Source organism: Lissotriton helveticus, chromosome 1_2, assembly GCF_964261635.1.
Source record: "Lissotriton helveticus chromosome 1_2, aLisHel1.1, whole genome shotgun sequence".
Lineage (NCBI taxonomy): Eukaryota > Metazoa > Chordata > Amphibia > Caudata > Salamandridae > Lissotriton > Lissotriton helveticus.
Window position 1 is genome coordinate 3,812,240 of NC_136058.1, and position 24,520 is coordinate 3,836,759.

The 24,520-nt window shown below is 43.0% G+C and overlaps 1 protein-coding gene across 1 annotated transcript in view; it reads left to right on the top strand.

Annotated features, from left to right (window-relative positions):
• Positions 1–24,520, top strand: part of AKNAD1 (AKNA domain containing 1) — a 443,510-nt gene that overhangs the window by 61,277 nt on the left and 357,713 nt on the right. Inside the window, exons 6-7 of the mRNA XM_078673402.1 lie at positions 5,939–6,294; positions 6,535–6,581. Of these exons, the coding sequence (XP_078529528.1) occupies positions 5,939–6,294; positions 6,535–6,581 (403 nt within the window). The remainder of the gene's footprint in view (positions 1–5,938; positions 6,295–6,534; positions 6,582–24,520) is intronic.

The following is a 24,520-nucleotide window of genomic DNA, read 5'->3' on the forward strand; positions in this document are numbered from 1 at the left end:
CCAAGATCTTGGACATGTCATTCGATGGTGAGTCATTGTTTGGGAAGCACATTGATGACGCTTTATTGGCTATTAAAATTGATACCGATACAGCGAAATCTCTTGGAACCCTGCAATACAAGAGGGGGTCCTTTAGAGGAGCAAGAGGTTGTGGCTACTCATCCAGAGGCAATTATTCCAACCAACAAAATCGACAGTATCAATCTACCTACAACAAGCCCTACTACCAATCTTCTAACAGGCAGCCTGCTTCTGGTTCTTTCTCTCGGCAAGGAGGGAAACGGCGCTCAGGCAATCAAGGGCGAGATTCTAACAAGCACCAATGAGCTTTGCCGGATGTCGGCCATTCCCCTTTCCCTTCCCGTGGGCGCCAAGATTTCCGCCTTTTACCATCAGTGGCGGAAGATAACTTCAGATCAGTGGGTCCTGGATTTGGTCAGCAAGGGACACACTTTGGAGTTTTTGCAGAAGCCTCCAACAACGCCGCCCAGGGGTCCCCCTCCCCCTCGCCTGCGCTTACTCTTCAAAGAAGCCTTAAAGATGCTAGGCAAGAATGCGATAGAACGAGTCCATCCTTCTCAGAAAGGGATGGGCTTTTATTCTCGCTTCTTCCTTGTGGAGAAAAATTCGGAAGAGTGGCGTCCAATATTGGATCTGCGCAAACTCAACAAATATCTAAAGAAACAGAGTTTCCGCATGGTGACATTGAAGGACATTCCGAATTGTCTCAACGAAGGGGACTTTCTGGCTTCTCTGGATATGCAAGACGCATATTTTCACATCCCTATTCACCCTAACCACCGCAAATTCCTAAGATTTCAAGTGGCCGGCGTCCATTTCCAATTCAAAGTCCTCCCGTTCGGCCTCAAATCGGCCCCCAGAATCTTCACAAAATGCCTGGCTCCAGTGGCTGCAATGTTGAGGTCCCTGGGACTCCAGGTGTTCCCATACCTCGACGATTGGCTGTTAAAAGGTCCAACCAGAAGCTCGACAATGGGAGCGGCCAGCAGGACACTTTCACTATTCTCGAATCTAGGGCTGACCCTCAATTCACAGAAATCTCAGCTCCAACCTCGTCAACGCTTCACTTTTCTGGGAGCAGTCTTGGACACATGCCAGTGCAAGGCATACCTGACACAGGAGCGACAAAACAAGCTCGTAAAACTAGCAAAACAGATATCTGCAAAAAAGTCGCTTTCAGTTCGGATATATGCTTCCCTTCTGGGGATGTGTTCATCTGCGATCAACCTCATTCCTATGGCAAGACTCAGAATGAGACCGTTGCAAGAAGAGTTACTTCGTCAGTGGAAGCAGGTCGAGGGATCATTCGACGACCGCATCAAAGTCACTGTCAAAATGAAACAGGCTCTTCTCTGGTGGTCAAAGGCGCACAACTTGTCGCCGGGCCTCACCTTTCTCCAAGAGATTCCGGAGTTCACCCTGACTACGGATGCGTCCATGGAAGGTTGGGGAGGTCACCTTCAGGACCTTCAGATCCAGGGAAAATGGTCTCATCAGTACCAACAGATGCACATCAACATCTTGGAACTAAGGGCCATTTTTCTTTCCCTACAAGCTTTTCTACCAAGGATCGTGAATTCGTCCGTGCTGGTGCGTACGGACAATACCACCAGCATGTTCTACATAAACAAACAGGGAGGAACGAAATCTCTTGCCCTGTCACTGCAAGCTCAGGAGATGTGGGAATGGGCCTTAAGTCACGGCATATCCCTCAAAGCAGAGCATGTACAAGGAGTTCGCAACTCTCTAGCAGACAGTCTCAGCAGAACATTTGTGGACTGCCACAAATGGGAGCTCGAACAACATCAAGTAGAGAAAAATTTTCGGCTTTGGGGGAAACCGACGCTGGATTTGTTTGCCACGCAGCAAAACAGCAAGTGCCTGTTTTATGCCAGCAGGTTCCCAGGAAGGGGGTCAAGAGGAAACGCCCTCCTGATGAGATGGACCGGAATGTTTGCGTACGCTTATCCTCCGATTCCGCTCATTCCGAGAGTGCTGCAAAAGATGAAGAGGGAACACTGCACTCTCATCCTCATTGCTCCACGTTGGCCAAGGCAATATTGGTTTCAGGAGCTTCTCCTACTGTCTCAACAGCCTCCGTTTCGGCTGAAACCGACAGTGTCGATGCTGACAAGAGAGGGAGGTCAAATCCATCATCCAGATCCTCAATCGCTGCACTTGCACGCTTGGCTCCTGACTTCCTAGAGTTCAAAGACCTAAACATCTCCTCGGACTGCAGGGAGATATTGTCGCAAGCACGTGCGCAAAGTACCATCAAAACATATCGTTTCAAGTGGAAGAGGTTCTGTTCATGGTGTGGAGATAATGAGATTCATCCACTTCAGGCTCCTCCTGAAGCCATCCTTCCATACCTGCTTTCTTTGGCTAAATCAGGTCTAGCCTTTTCTTCTATTAAAGTACATCTGGCAGCAATATCCAGATTCCGGAAGAATTCCAACAAACCATCCTTATGTTCATCCTCCTTGATCAAACAATTCCTTAAAGGGCTATTCCGAGCTTTCCCTCCAGTTCGTCCTCCTCCTCCGGAGTGAGATCTTAATGTGGTTCTTTCCCAACTTCTAAAAAGGCCTTTTGAACCAATCCATAAAGCAGAACTGAAGTTTCTGACTTGGAAAGTTGCAATCTTGTTGGCTCTTACTTCTGCTCGCATAGTTAGTGAAATACAGGCGTTCACTATTACTCACCCTTTTCTGCAATTCTCTAAGGAATTTGTTACGCTTAGGACCAATCCAAAATTCATTCCTAAAGTGCCAACTCAATTCCACATTAGTCAACCGGTCAAACTCAGAACCTTTTTCCCGGATCCAAAAACTCCTGCAGAGAGGGTTTTACATTCTCTGGATGTGAAAAGGTGTCTGAAATTCTATCTGCAGAAAACGAAACACATCCGTAAATCTACACAACTGTTTGTTGCCTATGGAAGACCCACCTTCGGTCAAGCTGTCACAAAAGCAACTATTGCCAGGTGGTTGTCTTCTACAATTACCTTCTGTCATGACAAGGCCAATAGACCTTTATCAAGGAAGGTCAAAGCTCATTCCACAAGAACAGTGTCGACATCTACGGCCCTTTTCGCTGGAGTGACGCTGGAGAACATTTGCCGAGCTGCTACTTGGAAAAGTGTCCACACTTTTACCGAACATTATTGTCTGCAGTCGGCAGTTCAAGATGACACAGCTGTTGGTGGTGATGCAGTGCTGCAGCATCTTCTTCACTAAGGTTGGATAGCTTATATATTTTTTCTTATACTGCTTTAAACTGTATATATTTATAATACTGTCCTATCTGTTATATTTGAAGGTTTTGATGCATATGTTATGTTAACAAGTTTTGTGCTCTATTACCTTCCTGGTTGAGTGGGGATAGATTTATGTTTTCTTTGTCTCCCACCTTCCTCTATCGACAGGCATGATGTTACTGCTTGCTATTCTGATTCAGTCATGTGAATCTATGAAAGATACCCTAATACTGGATAAGAAAACGAGTTACTTACCTGTAACTACGGTTATCCAGTATTGGTATCTTTCATAGATTCACATGCACCCACCCTCCTCCCCGGTAGGGCAGTTCTGTCTATGGATACTAATTCTCACTTGTGCTGGGAAAATCTGAGGAGAACTGCCTGAGCTGGGAAGGTTCTAGAGGGTGAGGACAGCTGATTGGCTGAGGCTACTATTTCAGGTCTTTTTACATAATGATGTAGATAGGCTGCTAAGTTTTGAGGCCTAGTTAGGCCTTTGGGCTTTTCCAGCCTACTACAAGAAATTTTAGGCACTGCTATTATATATTTTATTTACCGTGGGACTCCCGCCTCGACGACGGGGAATGATTCAGGCATGTGAATCTATGAAAGATACCAATACTGGATAACCGTAGTTACAGGTAAGTAACTCGTTTTCTTACTTTTTGTCCTCCAGTGCTCAGTAGCATAGTCCACTTCCTTCGGACTGTAGCGCAAATTATTATGCATTTGAGTCATTAAGCCACAAACCATGCTCCATTTCATATATTTTTCTTCATTTGAAAAAAATTAGACCTTGGCGAGGCTGTAATTTATTCATATTGGTACTCTAAAATGTTTTTGAGTTATGATGGTTATCCATAAGTAAAATATTGTTGTATGGTTTTTGCAGCAAATTGACCACTAAACAATTAAAAAACAGAAGTGAAATCGGTTGATCTGTTCAGGATTCACACACCGTATTTCAAAGGTCATTTATTTTTCAATATGCAAGCTCGTTGTGAATGGGACAGTGCCTGCAATGCTTAAAATTACAATTTAGATAGAAGTAAAACACCAGCATTGCTTTCTGCTTGTTCAGCTTCCTCTTTTTAACTGTCTTGATAGAAAACGACCAGTAGAGGTCAGTAAAATACCAGAATTGCTTTCTTCTGAGAGACTTTCCTTTTTTTCCTTTTCCGGGCCACTGCCTCTATTTAACTCTCTTGATAGAAAACGACCAGCAGAGGTCAGTAAAATACCAGAATCACTTAAGCATTCTCTAGATTTCAGTCCATAGAAAATGTCTTCTACTAGCACCCATAGACACTAATATTGTTTTCTAATCTTGTATTTTCAGTGATATGACCCCCAAAGGCCCTGATTTTATATTAAAACCAGAGCTTTGGACTATACCATTTCCCTCTGAAGGGCAATATTTCTCTCCATGTGTTCCCATACCTGGTGTAAAACTGTTAAAAAACTGTCAAAAAATTGCCGTGCACACCTTTAATAGAACGTTATGCGTCTTCTTTTTCAACTTCAAGCTGTTTGCGTGCTCCCTGGGATACGTGATCCGCCCGTTTTTTCACGTCAGAGTAAACAACATCAGAATTGGAGCCCCACTGCACTCCAGATTCAGGCGCACAGCTGATATCGTGATTATCACACATATTTTACATGTTCAGGTATCTGTGTCAGATAGTGTCTCAGCCCTGTTGAGAAGTAATCTTAAAAGTCCTCTTAAGTGTAAATTGTATGTGTAGAATAATCGACTTTAACAAAAAGCTAATTCCAACAACAAATTAGCTGAGATGAAAAACAGGGACACATAGAGCCCTCAATGTATGTAATCAGACACAAGAAAACCCTTTTCCCCAGCACTCAGGGTTCTATACAGCACACCTGCTTCCTCCTACTAATGTTCCAAGGTATCTGAGACCAGCCTATGTCTGGTTTATAGTGGGTGCTAGTGATGAAAAACCAGAGATCGATGATTGTTATAATAATATGGAAGACACCTCACATATCACAGATATGTCGGCCCAGAGATGTAGCTTGTCATTATAGTGATGCTCAAGTCTCCACTGAGATAAGATGTCATTTGTCATTAAGATGTCATTTTAGTGATGACCAGGTCCAGGTTTGAGCTGCTGGATGTTGATTCCTGCAGCAGGGGCTTCCATTCATGTGTTTACTCCGGGTAGGCAGGGATGGGTTGCCATGCAAAGGATCCTGCAATAGCCCACTGCACTCAGGCATTCCCTAATGTGTACCTAATTATGTCCCTGCAAGGTTGTGTATTGTTTCTGGTCCTCTGTTCGTTGTAAATCCTTACTCTCAATCAGTCTTGCTGTGGAAACCAAAACAAAAAATGTGTTCTAGAGGATTTAACAACTTTTTTCTAGGTGCATGCTACAACCTGTGAACTACGACTGGCCAACATGTTTTAGTGATGTATAACTTTGTGGTAAATGTATCAAGGCCAGAGGACCATGCTAACACCCACAGTGCACGGCAACTGCCTGTCCCCATGGTAACAAACTCAAATTTTGTGAATTTGCGTTCGTAATTATTTTTACCATCACAACACTTAAAACAATTTGATGCATTAAAATGGACATAAGATCATGTGTGTGAATCGCCTAACAGAACTATTTTCTTGTTTTTGCTCAGAGCGGTGGAAGGTGAAATATTCAGATTAGGAATGTTACTAGAAGATGTTAAAGAGAAAATTGATGGAACCACGTGCAACCCATCATCATCAATGCCATGTGTTCCAACTGACCTACCCTCTCCATCCAGTGTTTCATCACCTTTTCCAATGCCAGCTTCATCGCCTGTTTCATCCTCTGCTCCATCGCCCACTTCATCTGTCGTTCCATCGCCTGCCCGATCAGTCGCTGTATCACCCACCCCATTGACTGCTCGATCGCTGCCTCCATCACCCGTTCCATCCCTCTCTCCATCGCTCACACCATCACCAGCTCCATCGCTTGCTTCATCTGCACCTTCATCGCCTGTTTCATCCTCTGCTCCATCGCTCACTCCATCTCTCGTTCCATCACCTGCTCGATCAGTCGCTGTATCACCCGCCCCATTGACTGCTGGATCGCTGCCGCCATCACCCGTTCCATCCCTCTCTCCATCGCTCACACCTTCACCCGCTCCATCGCTTGCTCCATCTGCACCTTCATCGCCTGCTCCATCTGCACCTTCATCGCCTGCTCCATCTGCTGCTTCATCATCTGCTCGGTTGCCTGCTTCATCACCTGCATCATCTGAAATCATGTTTTCATCTCATTTATCAACTAATGAGGTAACTATTTTGTTAATGTTTACTTTATTCAGCTTCTAAAAATGCCAGTGTTACTTAAAATGGATGCTACATAAAGGGCAACAGTTTAATGAATGTCTGGAAACATCATATATGTATACTGTATGTACATACGCGTGCAAACACACACGCACACACATACTTGTGTAACTGTAATATGGGCACTGTTGCCATCTAGGGATTCTGCTGACATCATAAATCAGCAGGCTGCATGCCTAGTGGCATGTGGATGTCAACTTAACTTCAAGATAGCAATATAGGACCATATCACACATGGTATCCAGTACACATTTTTATATTACGTGTTTATAGTGGGGTAGATAACTTGAAGAAGCAATTTTCTTCAAAGGGCAGGTACAAAATGGGCATAGATTAAAATTATAATGTTTAGGTTTTGTTTACCTTTCTTGAAAAAGTTGTTGATTGAAAAATGGCCAATTTCATTAAGATGATAAAATCCATATTTCACTGTTTTTTATGATATATACCTTTTATGCCACTGCAATTTGTGCTATTACGAAATAAAAACACCAAAATATTATACACACACAAACAGATACACACATATATAATGCCATGGCAGTAAAAATTGTTGTGGCCCAATAAAACATATTATTTAAAACAACTGTACTATAACTGCACATTCACACATTTATTATTACATTACAAATGTCAAATTGAGAGGAGAAAACATTATTTACTGCCTCATAGATTGCACGTTACAACTACTTTACAAATAGAAACAAGTCTCGTATCAGTTTCGAGGCTTCTTCAATGTGATTTTACCTTACTTCACAAATTTTGGGCCTTATTTTCAAGAAAGAAACGCAGCACAGTACTGCAATCCATTTGGCTGTGCCGTGCTGTTACTTTGGAAGCAAAGGGATGCGTCATATCTACAATGAAATGATGGATCCCTCTGCTCTCCCCAGCGCTGGTGCACAATTGGCTGCCATGCTCCGACGCAGGCATAGCATTCTGACGCATTCCCAGGTTTACGATTTCTAATAAAACTGGGAATGTGTCAGGTTCCTTTCATGCAAAGTGCTGTGTGAATAGGGGCCGTATTTACAAGGACAGGAAAAGACACACAGGGTGGCTTTTCATCTCCTTGTAAATATAGGGCAGTAAAATGCGCCGCCGGTGCATCACAAAAAGTGATGTACCGGCGTCGCAATGGGCTTGCAAATAAGCCCCTTAGCCCCTCGCATCTGGTTTTGGTAAAATACTAATGCCCTGGCATTATTAAAGAGTTTTTATTCATGAGAAAATAATGTTTAATTATGGTTGTTTTTAGTTAGCATATGTAGGCCACAAAGTTAATTTACTGGGCCTTTGGCTGTTTGCAATGATATCCATTTAAAAGGTAGTGAAACAAATGTGGCTTTTCTTAAATTGCATGATCAAGTTTTTACATGCATTTTTCTCTTCCGTGATGTTCCTTTCCATAAAGTAGTTGAAATAGGATTGATGTCATAGTGTTGTTTTCATGTACTGAATAATGTATTTATGTGCCTTATGAGGAATCCATGTCGAAAAGTTCTCGAATGTTGCAATATTCAAGGCTATTGCTGCCTACTGCCACACCTGTATTTTCATTCATTTTTAAATAACTTATTATTTAGTTTCCTTCAATAGTGCAAGGACTTTTCCCTTGTTTGTAGAGTAAAGATATTTAACATTTATGCACAATTTAAGTGTTTTCTAAAGTAACTTATTTTATGTAGCACAATTTTTTCAATGTTGATTGGTTTATATCATGTATTTCTGTTAGTACAGCCCAATGACACTGCTTGAGTGCATTGTTTTTCACTTATCCGAAACTTTCTGGGATAATTACCAAATCTTTCTCAGACTTTTCTCAGATTTGCTAGAGATTTCTCCAGACCTTTTGATTCATTTTATGAAGTCTGACTCAATGATAGTTTGTTTATTTGATTTATGCTAAAAGACTTTTTCTTATTTTCATACCGAGCAAGACTGTTATCTGACTTTATGATAAGACTATTATATGCTTTCCAACTGAGCAGTCTCCACGTTAGACTTTCTGCTCATGTATCTCCTTCCTTGGGGGTGGAGCACACGTCCTCTTGTCGATTACTCTCTCTTGATCTACGAACTGAAGAGATTTATGAAAGTTTATTACTGAACTATATTTGGTTATGGCTAATTGTCTTATGTTATGATCTCTTGCAATTGGATTTATTTTTATGCATTATTGGTGCTGATAATTCTTAAATTTTGAATGAATCCTTATAGTTTTAATGTTTAATTTTGTCTTGTAAAGGTTTTTTTTTATTTGTTCATAGGCCACCATACTTTGAGACTTACATAGCCCTGATCCAGCTCATCGGCCCTTTGCATTTACTAGTTCAAAGCGCTGACAGCAAAACCATATATGAAGTTGTGCAGACTATAATTTGCTATATATTACTTTTGGTGTGGAAGAGGATTCATAATAATCCACAGAGCCAAACATTTTTACTTTGACGAATAAAAAGGAGAATGAGCATACTGCCTGACAATCAGCACACAATTCGCTCCGATACTTTATGGTAAATGCAGTGCATCCCTGTTTAATTGAAAGTCTTTAGTATTCACCGCTATTGGCACATGCAGTGCTGTGTATCTCTAGACATGTGTTTTAGGATGTTTATCTTTCTTCTGTATAGAGTAAAACCTTAAATATGGAGGTGCTGGCAATGCTGATAAGAGTCTTCTCTTATTTGTTTCCCATAACCAAAGTGTAGGTTGCGCCTACAGCTGTTTTTGTTTATCTCCATTTCTGGATTTTTAATGTTTGGCATCACACTTGCTTGAAATGGTATAAAAGTGGAAACAAAATTCAAAGTTGTTATGAACTGAAGGCCAAAAGATATGTCTTGCATCGGGCTAAAAATATGGTTACAATGGCACTTGCTTCATGCATTGCCTGGCTTGGTTGAGTTTTAAATATGCATGTTTTGTGCCAATTCACTTTCAGTCCTGATATCATGCCAAACATTCATTGTGGGGTCTGGGCCTTTCGGAACACCCCTCAAACAAAATAGAACATGACCTAAGTACAGAGAAATAAAATGAGGTATGCCCAAGGCTCATATGCTTTTGCCCTAGACACCATTGCCAATGGTTTTGTGATAATGACGAAGATGAACGGTGATAGGCGACATCATTGTTTGGTTCACCTAAGATTATCGTATGAAAAGAAGCTAGAATCTGAGTATAACAAAGAAACCCAATTCTTTATGTTCTCTCTACATTCTATTTGTAGGAGAACCTTCAATAAGTATTTCCAACTGATCATGTTAAACTCTCTCTCCAGCTACTGGACTTGGCGCTGCCATTGGCACTAGATCTATGATATGAAACAGTCATACATTATTGGGGGAATTGAGGAAGGTGTTTCAACCTGGAATAAACATAAACTGGTGCACCACGAAAAGCAAAATCATCATCACACACTCTGCCTCTACCCTTCTAAGGATCCCACAATTGACAGGGGCCTATATGTTTTATTTTGAAGATTTCACTGGGTTCAGGCAGTGGGACAATCAGAGCCCCCCTTCTGGTTGGTGGCAAAATTCGTCCTTCCCCAGTTACTGTATTTATTACTAGCAAGCGGAGTGTCAGCAAGTCAGCATCTCCAGGCCTCCCTGGGTTAATCAGAGAAGTAGGACTTGTCACTTATTATCACCTTGAGGCATGCAGGGAACAGTAGCACATATTCCAGTCCTGCTTTCATTGCCCATATTTAACTACTGTGGATGAGGCCATGTTTTTCCACTGCCATCGTGTAGTGAGAGAATATCATCACCCTGATGTATTTAAACATGTAATATCCTGCTTTCCTGGGGCATTGGATTAGGATGCCCTTGCCCCTATAATTCAGGATACCTTAAAGCAGTGGACTTGGCAAAGAAACTGGTGTAGGGTGACCTGGGGGAGTTGTATGGCAGGACTTTGTGAGCCCTCTTAACAGTATAGAAGTTAAAGAGGCCCAAGGATGCTATTGTTTGCTGAGGCCGGTTTTCCATATAGGAATAAATATAAGTTCTTTCCACTTTTTCCAGTAGGCCAATCACTCTTACATGGTTACATCGATTACAGCAATCGATCCATGTCTTCACCCTGTATTCAGAAAATGCACCCTTTTGGTGAGGCCTGCAACCTGCTGCCACAGCTCCACATCATCGAGGCCGAGGATCTTCAATATCTTCTCCTTGCTCTTTACCTCATCCATCAGTTTCTGTTGATCTTTTCTTAGTAGGCCTCCCTTGAAGTCTCCGCTGCTGCTAACATCTTGTCTAACTTGTCCTGGCAGGCTACCCTGTCGCAACCCTGGGTTTTGTGGACAACAATGAGACATTTATTCTGGGGACCACCTCACAGGTGCCAGGGCAGAAAAGGGTAAAGGGTATTGATATGGTGGCGGTGTCTGTAAGACAGTGCCGTCCATATCAGGATGCAGGGGGTGATGTGCCTTTCCATGGCGGCGTTGCCGCCATGGAAAGGCATGCAGAGTCTGCATGTGGGGGCCCGTTGTGGGCCCCCAGGCTGTTGGGGGGGGTTGGAGGTGCACATGGGGGGTACCAATGGTACCCCCCGGCATTTGCATGCACAACGTGGCAGGCACCGTGTGGTGCCTGCCACTATGTGCATGCTAATGCACAAATGCCTTTTTAACATTGCGGCGGGTGCTGCTGAACGCACCGACCACCGCAATGTTAAAAATGCAGAATGCGCCAGCCAGTGTGGTGGGCGCATCCTAATTATATGTGCGGGACAGCCGCACACTTAGCGGGCGTTTCCACTTCCCGATGCGCTATCGTAATAGACCCCTTAATGTCTATTTTTTCCGATAGGGGCAAAGCTGCAACACTTTCATGCTCAAAGTCAAAAACAGGAAATGGGTATATTTGCCTACACACATAGACTGCCTAGTAACCGATGAAAGAGAATGCCTGGGTGAAAGTATGCAAATTACAAGCATTTTCCAAGCATGGAAAAATATTTGTGTAATGAATTGCACATGTCAAGGTTGAACAAAAAGTGCTAGGCTTAACCAAAGTTCAGCATATCAGAAAAATGCACTAACAAATATGTAGGCGAATATTAACAGGAGCCTTCCAGTGTACCTCAGTCCTGTACTCAGAGTCACAAACAACGTTCCCATTGCACCTGTATTAATGCCTACCCACAATGTTGCACTTCTATCACTAGTGTAAATTCAGCGCTACAGTACAGCTGCACTTTTTTCTTCTTTAGCCACATGGAAAAAGACCTTTCCCCACAATCCAACTTGTTCCCTCTGCAATTGTTTTGAACTCCTCGGACACTGTGACTCTCCTGTCAGAACGGTGGTTCTAATGGTGGGGGTTCATAGGAGGGATCGGAAGGGTCAGGGATGAGCTTGATTGTCTGGATCCGATACTATGACTTCAATGGACACGGGATTTGTTACCTTTATTGATGCGGGAGGCTGGGCGATATTCATGACTTCCCCTGTTTGGTTTACCTAGTGATTTCTAATATTTTTGAATGTATCGCAGGGGTCGTTGCTGTTGGCGGGGGGGAGGGGAGACCGGGAGCATGTATGACAAATTCCTTCTCCACTTTTCCTTTTTTGGTATTTAGTTAGATGGGGCGACAGGCACACTGCTAGTTGGGGTTAGGCAGAAACCATATGCAGGGGTGCAGGGTGGGGGGAGGGATGTTTGTTGTATTGTTTTGTTTTGTTTCTATGTATCAAACTCCGATTCAAATCCTGGTACTGGGTGCCTTCCTTAGGGGTTATCCTGCTTGGTGGGTGGACGGGTCCTAGTGGTGTATAGACATACAAGATTTTTCACAATGTCTTGCCTTTAATTTCTGCAAACGGCCAGCGATCGATATTTTGCTTACTGATTTTATCCTGTTGCTTTTGACTGCCACTCGATCCTTTCGTATTTTTAAAATCCTGCTCCTAGGGGGTGGTGGAATTGTGAGCAATGTTGATAAGATTGGTTTGATAATTATTGTGTACTAGTAGATCGCACACCATTTTTAACCCGAGATCTAGCTTTCACCGTACGACTCATCCATCTATCGTTTATCATATGTTTGTATAATTGTTGTTTATTCCGTGTTGTAAGGCATCTGCCGTTTGATTTATTGTTTTTTCAATAATAAAAAGAAATATAAAAAAATAATAACAATACCGTATACAAAAATATCGACAACCAATACCCAAAACTAAAACAGCACAACTATCGATAAAGAAACATTGTTAGAAAAAATATCGACCACCAAAATATCGAGAACAAAAAAAAGAAAACATAAATCTAAAAAAATTAAAATAGCATATTACATCAAACATATTGATAAACATAGTATCAATAACACAAACACCGCTAAAATACATATAAAAAATTACATTTAAACATAAAAATAAGCCATTTTCAATAATATAAACAAATAAGATATTTTGAACATAAAAAACTAACACTAACAAAAATAATAAAAATATCAATAAAACTAAAACAAACAAATTTACTTAAAAAGCAAAAACAAATAAATAAATACTACAACATAAAATTAACACTATCAAAAATAAACAAAAAATAAATATAACATATATAAAAAATACTATTTTATTGAACAATCATTTTAATTATATTACTAAACAAAATAAAAACAAACATTAAATAAACATAATGAACATTAAACAAAATAAATTATAACAGCTGAAAACTTCAAAAAGCTATCTCAACCAATGAATTTAAACAACACCAATACAAACCAATACAAAATCCTTACTAATTAAATAAATACTATAAAAGCAATGAATTAATTAACACAACATTTACCGTAACACTGACAACCACTATAGAAGGACAAAGCTTTGCGAGACAGAAAACAAAACAAAAAAGATCTACACTGCAACTAAACAGAGAACCTCTCATTGAAGGGAAGACAATAACTTTTTTAATAAATAATATTAGCTTAAACAAAAAATATAAATGAAGTCATTTAAAATATAAGATATTTTCCATTCTATTTCACAGACTAACTTTAACTAATAACTCTCTACTTAGAAATTCAAAACAACGATTTCCTACCAGAACAACTAAAAAATCAACTTAAAAAATATACAACAAAGTAAGTATATATTTTACCTAACTAATAGAGTTTAGTTATTAAAACAAAAAAGGCAAATATAACTAACAAACACTTTTATTTTAATAGCTTCTACAGACCACAACAAAACAACAATATCAAAGAAATAAACTGCATCAACTAAATATAATAGGTATATATATTTTTTATTATAAAAACAACTAAATAAAAATGGGGACTAAAGAAACAAAACTAACAAACTAAAACCAACACTTCAATATAAATAATATTTTAAATTTAAACCAACAGAATAAAAGAAACCTGTGAATAACCCACAAACTACAAAAAAGCACCCAAAAACAAAAGAAACCAAGAAACATTTAAGTATATTTTAAAATGTAATAATTATATGTACATGTTAACTCTTCCATAATAAATAATTAACACATTTATATATGTACATATATATATATATATATATATATATATACATATACATATATATATATATATATATATATATATATATATATATATATATATATATATATATATATATATATATTTATATATATATAAATATATTCACAAATATACAAAGACAATGACAGAAGGGGCAAAGTTCATTTCATCACAAAAAGCAAAATTACTTCTGTGCTACATGGGCTACACTTATACACAAAAGAAAACAATCGGAAATAAAACCCATTGAAAATGTAGTAAATACTACTCCAATTCTTGCTATGGGAGGGCAACAACAATACAAACAAATGTTATTAATGTCAGGGAACACAACCATCCCCCTAATGTCACAGAAATTGAGGTGAGAGATGCTTTAGAAACCGTCAAAGAAGCAAGCACCAGCTCACAACAAACCAGTACCCAAATATTTAAAAAGCATACTAACTAGGGTCCCTGAACATGTAACAGGACAATTACCTTCTATCCCAACTCTAAAATGCCTGATAGCAAGAACTAAAAGAACTACTGCTCAAGTACCACCCCTACGCCAACCTTTTAAAGATATCGAAATATTACAAGAATAAACAGTCACACACAAAGATGAAAAATTCATTCTTTGTGACAATAACAGTCATGGAAAAAGAATGATCTACTTTGCCACCAACACCAACATCCAAAAGTTAAAACAATGTGAAACATGGATGATGGATTGTACATTTAGAGTTTGTCGGGGGGCAAGATGGCGGCTGCTGTGGAGGCCTTGTGAGCAGCTTGTGTACTGCTCTACCGCAGCTCCTAACCTGCGACCCTTTCACCCGTCCTTGATGTGCTGAAGATTGCTGAAAGACTGCTCAAAGCTCTCTGGTGGTGGTGGCGTGTCTTGTGATTTAATGACTCCTCCGGACTCCAGTGTGTTTGAAATATGCTCCGTTTTTTCTGTGTAGCATAGTGTGGACCCCCAGGGTCTTCGGCGCTCTCGGCTGCTCTCTCGAAGTGGGTCTGAGTAAGTGGAGCAGCGGAACAGCGGAGCTTGCAGCTGAGAACACCTGGCAGTGGCTCCGCGTTCTCTTTGTGGTTTTCCTTGTGGTTGGTGGTGTGGATTGGAGCTGGAATGGCGCCGAAAGGGAGAGGAGCAAAAGTCTGTGGGGCTGCAGCTCTGGGCTCGGCGGTGGCAGCAGCAACGACAGGAGGGGTGGATGCATCTAACGGGGCATCTAATACTGAGACATCCAGCGCCCCGCATACGGACAATAGCGGCGAAAGTAGAGCCGCAAATAGACGGAGGCCGGATGAGCAGGTACGGGACTCTGCGGGGCCGGGTAAAAGCGCTGGCCTTGGAGTACAGGGAGTGGAGAAGCCATTATTGCAAGATGGTAGGAGGGAACAGCAAGATACCCCGCTAAAAGACCGCACAGTGCCTGCGATATTTTAAAAAAAATCGTCAGTAAAGGCCAAGCAGGTAGGTGACTTGGTGAATCAACCCTTTGCTTTGCCATCGAGTGAGCTTGCTGGCAACAGTGCTTTAGCGGCAGATACGACAGCAGATATGGTTGTAAATGCCCCTGTAAATGATACTGCAACAGAAGAATCGCTGGTCAATACTTTGGCAAGCGATGCTCTTATACTAGGTCCCGGGGAGAGAGTTGATATGTTGACCACGGGAGGGCCACTAACTGTGGGTGAAGATACGCCAGACAGATTAAACACAGACAACAGCGGGTGTATTATCCAGGAAAAGCGGAATGATGCGGATTCCGCTGGGTCAGGTGGTAAATTTTACTCCATGTCGGATCTCTCAATCGTATCAGAAAACGATAATAATAATCTGAGTGTAGTTGGAGATTTGGGGGGATGACATAGAGTCACACCCAGAAGATGATGATGAATCCTGTTTGGAGCGATCTCTGAATCAAGAGACTGTAAGAAAAACGCAAGAATCTGGAGATTATCTGTCGCATGAGATGATGATCCTCGTGAACCAGCCTAGATGGGACGGTACACCGCCTGAACAGGGGGTATTCAGTGCTAACAAGCCAGAGGAGGATAGCGACGTGGTCACTCTGAATACAATATACAAGGTTATCATGGCCCACAGGGCGGAGACAAAGGCAGAAGGTCTGCGAACACAGGGGGCAGTGCGTAAATTACAAAACACAGTACGCCGCATCGCAAAGTCTTGTGTAGAAATAACCACAAGGGTTGTGGAGGCAGAAGAGCGTATCTCTGGTGTAGACGATTCTTTGGTGAAGCAGCAGTCGTCCATTGAAGTTTTACAAAAAACTAAGGCGGACATTGACTGGAAATTAACCGATCTTGAAAATAGATCAAAACGCAATAATCTCCGTGTTTTGGGTATCCCTGAGAACAAGGAGGGGCAGGATGTGAGACAGTTCATTGTTGAAATGTTCAAGGAGGCATTCCCTGATGTGAAAGATTGGAACTGGGAGATTGAAGTTATCAGGGTACATAGATTTCCATTTGGTCAACGTAGGAGAGCAGGGGGGTCGGGGGGCGAGGCGAATGTGCAGCCTAGAGCAATCTTAATTTGCCTGAACAACTATTTGCTGCGGGAGGCAATATATGATCTTGCTCGGCCAGATAGGCCTCAAAGGTGGAGATTGCGGCAGTTAATTTCAGCTTTCCAGGCCAGAGGGGGGCAGGCTTTCCTCTTAAATCCCGCTAAGTTAAAGGTGATTTATAAAGAAAAAAAACTGTTCTTTACTTCAGAGATTGCAGCGCAAAATTATTTGAAGATAATGGGCAGTCAATAAGCATATGTTATACGTTTTTTCTTTCATCTTAGTGGTTTTTTTTCTCTTCTTTTCTCATTGCTTTCCCCTTTTGGTATATTATCAATATGACTGTAATATTAGGATATAAGTGATGTGCATTACTCAGTTAGCACTGTGTACAATATGTGTACGATAGTATCTGAGTTTTTTGCTCAAGAAATATAAACATTTTCTCAATCGTAGTGATGTTTATTTTGTGAATAACAAGCCGGCACATCGGTTACCTAGGGGGCGCATTATAACGGATGAGCTTCACTGTGACGGGTGGATCGCGGGTGGGGGTTGCGGGGGGAGGGAGGGCGGCACACAAACACTCACTGAGGACATGGTCCTTACGTCCCGCCTTGGGTGGTTGGGGGAGGGTAGGGGTTGGGGAGCGGGGTCTGGGGGGGTGGGGGTTGTTACGGGGTTGGGGAGAAAAAAGAAATATTCCATGAGCGCTCCTTCTGGCGATGTGTGATAAATAGGTGTCTATGGCATATGGTTTATTTGGTTAGATGTGCAGGGTAGAAAGATGGCGGATAAGGGTATTAGATTAGGTTCTCTGAATGTTAGGGGATTAAACCACCTTAATAAAAGGCAGCGTGTTGCGAGTGAGCTGCAGATGCTTCAGTGTGACTTGATATGTCCCCAGGAAACTCACATAGCATGGGCCAAGAGAAAACTACTATTGGAGATGGGGTACATGGTATTGGCATTCACTGAACAAGCCATTACATCAAGGGGTGTTGCAATTTTGGCGAAAAAAAACATTGCCACCACCGGAAGAACATTAACAGACAAACATGGGAGATGGGCCATAGCTGAAGGTGTTAGTGGGACGTTGAAATTTACGATGTGTTCTATATATGGCTCTAACTTTGATGAGGAATTAGTTTTAGAATTACTCAATGTTGAATTGGCTCTATGGCCAACTCGAGTAATAGTTAGTGGATATTTGAATATAAACCTTGCCTCTAATTCTGTAGGAAATGTCAGTTACAGGTATACTGGTAGAAAGCCAAAAGTATTTAAAGCGCTTCAATCTCTGGTAGTTGCGCATGGCTTGGTGGATGTGTGGGCTACTCTGAGGGGAGATGAGCCGGGGTACACATTTTTTTCTTGCCCACATCAAAAACTCGTGAGGTTGGACTATTTTCTTGATCAGCATTACTTATTGAAGGATGCCCGAATTCAAGTGTACCCAAGGGTTACTTCTGACCATGGCCCTCTGGTATTCACTCTAGCATGTACTCGTACAGCACCTAAGCCCCGGGGTTTTTCCTTTGATAGGAATTTATTGTTGGATGGGAAGTTTGTCTCTTATATGAATAAATGGATCGCAGATTTTTTTCGAATTAACCGGGGTAGTACGGAGACTGGGTATGTTTGGGATGCTTTCAAAGCTGCTTTTAGGGGGGAAGCTTTCAGTTTTGGATTATACAGGCAAAAACAACTTCGGATAAGGTACAGGAACTGTATCAGGCTTTGACGCTGGCAGAAGAAAAGCTTATGCAGGGCATACATGGTGGCATAGATGTTGGTGACCTTTCAACAGAAGTAGCCAGGTGCAAGGCTAAAATAAACCTCCATTGGAGTCAAGAGGCAGCTAAGAAATATCGAATTAAGCAACGATTGAATTATGAATATGGGGAGGCAAGTGGCAGGTGCATGGCTCAAAAACTTAGAGCAAAGGAAGCGGCCCAGAGAATCAATGTAATTCTTGATTCCAGGGGGAATCGTGTGGAAAATGATGTCGGGATATTGGAGGTGTTTAAAGATTTTTATGAAGCACTGTATGCAGGAAAAAAGTATGATTGGCAAAAGGGTGAGCTTTTGAAACAGCGTTTCTGTGAGAATAATCTGGGGGATTCAGAGGCGGAGATGCTGGAGGCCCCTATAACTATGGGAGAGTTAGAGAGAGCCATAAATGAGTTAGCTCCTGGAAAAGCGGCAGGGCCGGACAAACTTCCGCTTGAGATTTATAAAACCTTTTTTGGAGTCCTGCAGGAGGATATGTTGGATACATTCAGACAAGCTCAGATTGGTGCGTCTCCTCTGACTTGGGATGATGCCAGTATTGTAGTGTTTAGAAAAAAAGATAAGCCTGCTGAGCACCCAGCCTCATATCGCCTGATAGCTCTCCTGAACGCGGACAGCGAAATATATTCAAAAATCCTTGCGACTAGACTGGCGGAAGTTATAACACCACTTGTTTCGATCCGACAACATGGATTTATTCCTAAGCGGGGGACGAAGAATCATGTCAATAGAGTAATAACACTTTTGGATCATGCTAATCGTAGTGGGGATGCGTTCAGCTTTATTTTATTAGATGCCGAGAAGGCTTTTGACTGCTTTACATGGGGATTTCTGTGCGCGGTGATGCGGCGACGTGAGTTTAGGCAACAGTTTATAACTGCCCTGCAAACGCTATACCGCCAGCCAGTTGCCAAGATCTGTATAATGGGACTCGAATCTAAACCTGTGTCAATTACACGGTTTTTCCCGCCGTGAGCTGAGTTTTTAAAAAACCCGCGTTACATGACGAGCTCAGCTCGTCATGAGCGTCGAAGGGGTTAAAAATGTTAGAAAATAGTTCTCGTATTGAATCAGTAACTTTACAGCAAGATCTATATCGTGTCTTTGCGTATGCCGATGATGTGGCCGTAGTAACAGCTAATCCAGCAACAGCGATATCTGAAATAGAGCTACTGGCAGCACAGTATGGGGAGGTATCTGGCTATAAGTTGAATACTTCTAAGACACAAATTCTATGTGTTAACACAGGGCCATATGCGGACCAAAGGGTCTTGCAGGAGGTGGTTTATTTGGGGATTAGGATACGGGCCTGTCTGAGTGCATTGGTTGAATCTAATTGGGGGCGGATTGTGGCGGGTGCTCGCAAACAACTGGATCAATGCGAATGTCTACATCTGTCTATGGTGGGAAGATGCAACATTCTTAAGATGTTGATCTTGCCGAAAATTCTATACTTTTTTAAATCGGTGCCTTTGGAGATTTCACAAGCTAATCTTGCTCTATTACAGTCTGTATGCGCCAGATTTTTATGGGCCCAGGGTAAAGCACGAAGAGCGATGCGTTATATGGTTTTGCCGAGGGATCAATGGGGCTGGGCCGTCCCGGATTTTACGTTGTACTACTATGTGTGTATGCTGCAACACATGAATATATTGCTGACTCGGGTAGGACCAACTGCTATGGCTGAGTGTCCTTTTATTCATCAAATGCTGCTAGGCAGTGCTGCTAAAAATCGACTGTTTCTCAATATGGACTGGAGTTATTACAAGCGCACGAGGTTTAAAGTTCTTATTGCGGCCTATAAAATATGGACAGCTGTCAAAAAGAAGTATGAGGTGGAAAGGGTGTCTTGGTATACTCCGTTAACAGCAACCACCCTTCTCCCAGCAGTATTTTGGGACCGGGTGGTAGACAATTGGCGGGCTAAAGGGGTGTGTACTGTTGGTGACCTATTTGCGGATGGTGGGTTGAAGTCCTTCGACCAGTTAAGGGATCAATTTCATTTGTCTCGGGCGGATTTCTTCAAATATCTACAAATCCGTGATTATTTGTTGAAAGCCCAATGGAAAATTCAAGTTAACCCTCTCATTGAGGCAGTGAGGAAAGATGCACAGATCGGTACACTCTATATCTTAATGCAGGGCACAATGGCCAATGATTTGGAAGCCCACAGTCGCAAATGGGATAACAGATTGGGATGTCAGGGTATACAGGTTGAGACTTCAATTGACTTGGCGGGACGATTGTTTATGACTGCTAATCTCTATGCCCAATATTATAAAACTATTTTTTATGTATACTACACACCAGACAAAATATCTAAGTGGGGGGGAGGCAAGGAGGGAAAGTGCTTTCGCTGTGGGACTGAAGCTGCTGATGTGGTTCATGTTTTTTACTCGTGTGGAGACTTAAGCACGCTGTTTGGACATATGGAAAACTTTCTAGCGGAAATCCTGAGGGGGCCTGTACAACTGTCTGCCACTCAGATCTTGTTGGGGGTGGAGAAGGGGTCGGCGGCGGATAAACTATCTAGTAAATTTTTATATTTGATCTTTCTGGCCACAGCTGTGGCTCGGCTTTGCATTGCATCAATGTGGTTACAAAAAGACGCCCCATCGTTTGAGGTATGGAGGGCAAGGTTTATGTCATTGTTTAATATGGAATACAGTCTATATTCTCTGAAAGGTAGACGGAAACGGAAACTAGGTCGTCAAATATAAGGGGCTGTCGCGACCTATATGGAGTTATAAATGTCTTGCCCAGGGTTTGCTGTGCTGTTTTGGCTGTATATTTTTTTAATTTTTTTACCAGCCCTGCATTCGCAAATTTATGGGTATAACGATGCGATGTATTATCCTCTGCAATGATGATTTGATTCCCTGTATTGATTTTCTTTTTTGTTTTGATTTCTCTTTGCTGTAATATATGTGCCTTGTTGTGTTTGTGTACTCATGGATTATCAATAAATACATTTAAAAAAAAAAAAAGTTTGCCCCAAGCATTTTTGCCAACTCTGTACCATCCATGGCGAATATGAAGACATTAACATCCCCTTCATATACGCACAAATCTCCAACAAACAAAATACTACCTAAATAGAACTCCTTACAATATTAAAACAAAATACCAACAACTAGTTCCCTCAAAAAATAATAATCGATTTTGAACAAGCAATGATTCAGTCAAATTTTTTTTTTCAGAATAAAATTTTATTAGATTTTCTTGCTGTTGAAAGAATACAAAGAAGGCACTGTTCTCCAGAAGCCAGAGAAACAGTGTGTATATAGATATCCATCACATACCAATTATTCAATCAACATTTCGATATAAATGTCTTACCCCGAACTCCCTACCCCCAAACTCCCTCCCTTATATCCCCCCGCCCGGTACCCACCCCCATCCCCGCACAGTGTTTACATGGTCCATGGTAAAGAGCATAGTTAAATCATCATCTATGTGTGTATCGTTTCACCCAGAATCAACAAGCAAATGTTCTGCATCAACATCCCGTGGCGCCGGTGGTTCCAGCCACAGACCTCTGTAGTCCGCCCACCTCTTCCATATTTTAAAATGTTTTCTGGGGCAGCCCCTGGCCTCAAAAACCGGGTGTTCCAGCCCCATGTTAAAGTCCATGCCCCTCTTCCAAACCTCCACCAAGGGGGCCCTGGTGTCCTTCCAAGCCCGAGCTATATCTCTTTTAGCCACCGTAAGGCCCAGGAGCAGCAGATGGCGTTTATAGACATTTCCTCCCACTTCCATAACATGGAGAAGGCCCAGCTTCGGTGAACGGGGGAGGTCCCAGCCCAACACCTCAGTCAGACAATCCCACACACCGGTCCAGAACCTCAGCAATCCATCACACGCCCACACCGTATGCAGAAAGGTGCCAACCGAACAGCCACACCGCAAGCAATCAGGGGAGGCTATCAGACCAGCCCGCCACAGGCGGTCCCTAGTATAGTAGGCCCTATGCAAGTACTTAAATTGAATAAAGCGCAAGCGCACTGCTACTGATGCCCCCCTTGGGGCCTCCAGGGCATCTCTCCAGTCCTCCTCTTCCAAGTCCCCTACATCTCCCTCCCATACGGACCGCAACTTATCGCGGGGAGAGGAGCAATGTGTAACGAGAGTTTGATATATATTAGATATTTTCTTAGTTTCTAAATCCCCCATGAATACCTTTGCTTCCAGGGGACTGAACTCCGGCAAGGATTCCAAGCCAACCAGAGCGGGGGACAAGGCGTATCGGAGCTGTAGGTATTTAAAAAATTGAGTACGGGGCATATCATATTCTTCTCGTAATGTTTGAAATGACTTAAGGGTCGTGCCATTCATGACGTGTCCCAACGCCGAAATACCAATCGCATCCCAGCCACTGAATCCCCGTAAGGACGCCAGTGCCGGAAGCCTCCCATTGTGCCACAACGGGGTTTCCCTCGCCAGCGTGTTCCACCACCCCATGCGGCGGAGAGCTCCACGCCACACCTGGAAGACCACCTGGGTAACCATCGGGAGCCTCTTTCTGACGGTCGCCGAATACAAAATAGTGTGCAGCGTGTCTGGATCCATCAGGTATCTCTCCAGGGCATAGGCCGGGTCGCCCCGGTCCCCATACCACCACTTGTTTAGGACCAAAAGATGCGATGCTTGGTAATAAGACAGGACGTCTGATGTGGCCAGCCCCCCACAATAAGTGGAGAGGAAGCAGGTGCGGAGCGCCACTCTTGCCGCCCCACCGGCCCATACGAACTGGCTCAACGCCGAGTTTACCTGTCGAAACCACTGCGGCGATATAGGATACGGATGGTTTTGTAATTGATAAAGAATACGAGGGAGAGCCACCATCTTGAATATGGCCGAGCGGCCATAGATATTCAAAGGCATCCTGGACCATGTTTTCATATCAGAACGTACTTTGTCCCAAACAGATAGCACATTGCGGGACCAGGAGACTACGGGCACATCTGTCAGAAAAACGCCCAGGTACTTAATGCCACCTGCCGCCTCTTGTAGTGCCGATGCCCAGGAACCTATGCCACCACGCTCCCCCAGCACCCACAGCTTTGATTTCTGTACATTAAGTGGAGACCAGACACTTCGCCAAATATTCGCATTATTTCAAGAACCCTGAGCCCTGATCTATTTAGGTCCGTAAGGAAGAAGAGAGCGTCATCGGCGTAGAGCGCGATTCTATCAGACGGCCTCGCCTCCCACTCAACACCTCGCAGCTGTGCATCCATTCGCACCCACGCCGCCAACGGCTCCATGGCCAGGGCAAATAAATAGGGTGAAAGGGGGCAGCCCTGCCGGGTGCCTCGACCTATAGGGAAGGGGCTGGAGACTGCCCCCGCCACTCTCACAGATACCGTCAGATCCGTGTACAGTAGCTGTATGTACGACAGGAAATGCGGTCCAATATTTAGGCGAGACAGGAGCGTTTGGAGATATATCCAACTCAGCGAATCGAAAGCTCTATCAATATCGGCAAGGAGAAGTGCCGCCGGAATCTCAGCAGCCCGCGCCGCCTCCACCACCAACTGCGCGCGTCTGATGTTGTGTCTCGTTGCCCTGTGGGGCATAAACCCGGCCTGATCCGGGTGGACCAAGTCTGTGATATATGGGAGGAGACGATTAGCCAAGGCCTTTGCCAGGATTTTCGCCTCAACATTCAGAAGCGAAATCGGTCGGTATGATTCAGGACGTTCCGGGGGCCTCCCAGGTTTACAGAAGACCACAACCTCCGCATGCCGCCAGTCCGCCGGTAGGCGCCCACATTCTCTAGCCGCCTCTAGCGCCTTTCTATAGCGCATCCCCAGCTGGAGATGAAACGTTTTCATAAACTCGCACGGGAAGCCGTTGGGCCCGGGGGCCTTTCCAGTATTCAGTTCCCCCAGCGCCGCTCCCAGCTCCTCTGCCGACAGCGGGAGTTCAAGCCGAGCTCGGCCTTCATCCGAAAGCGCCCTGGGTGGAAGGTCCGCAAGGAATTTATCGACCTCCTCTTCTGTAAGTGACTCCCGGGGGGTGTATTGAGCCGCATAGTAATGCGCAAAG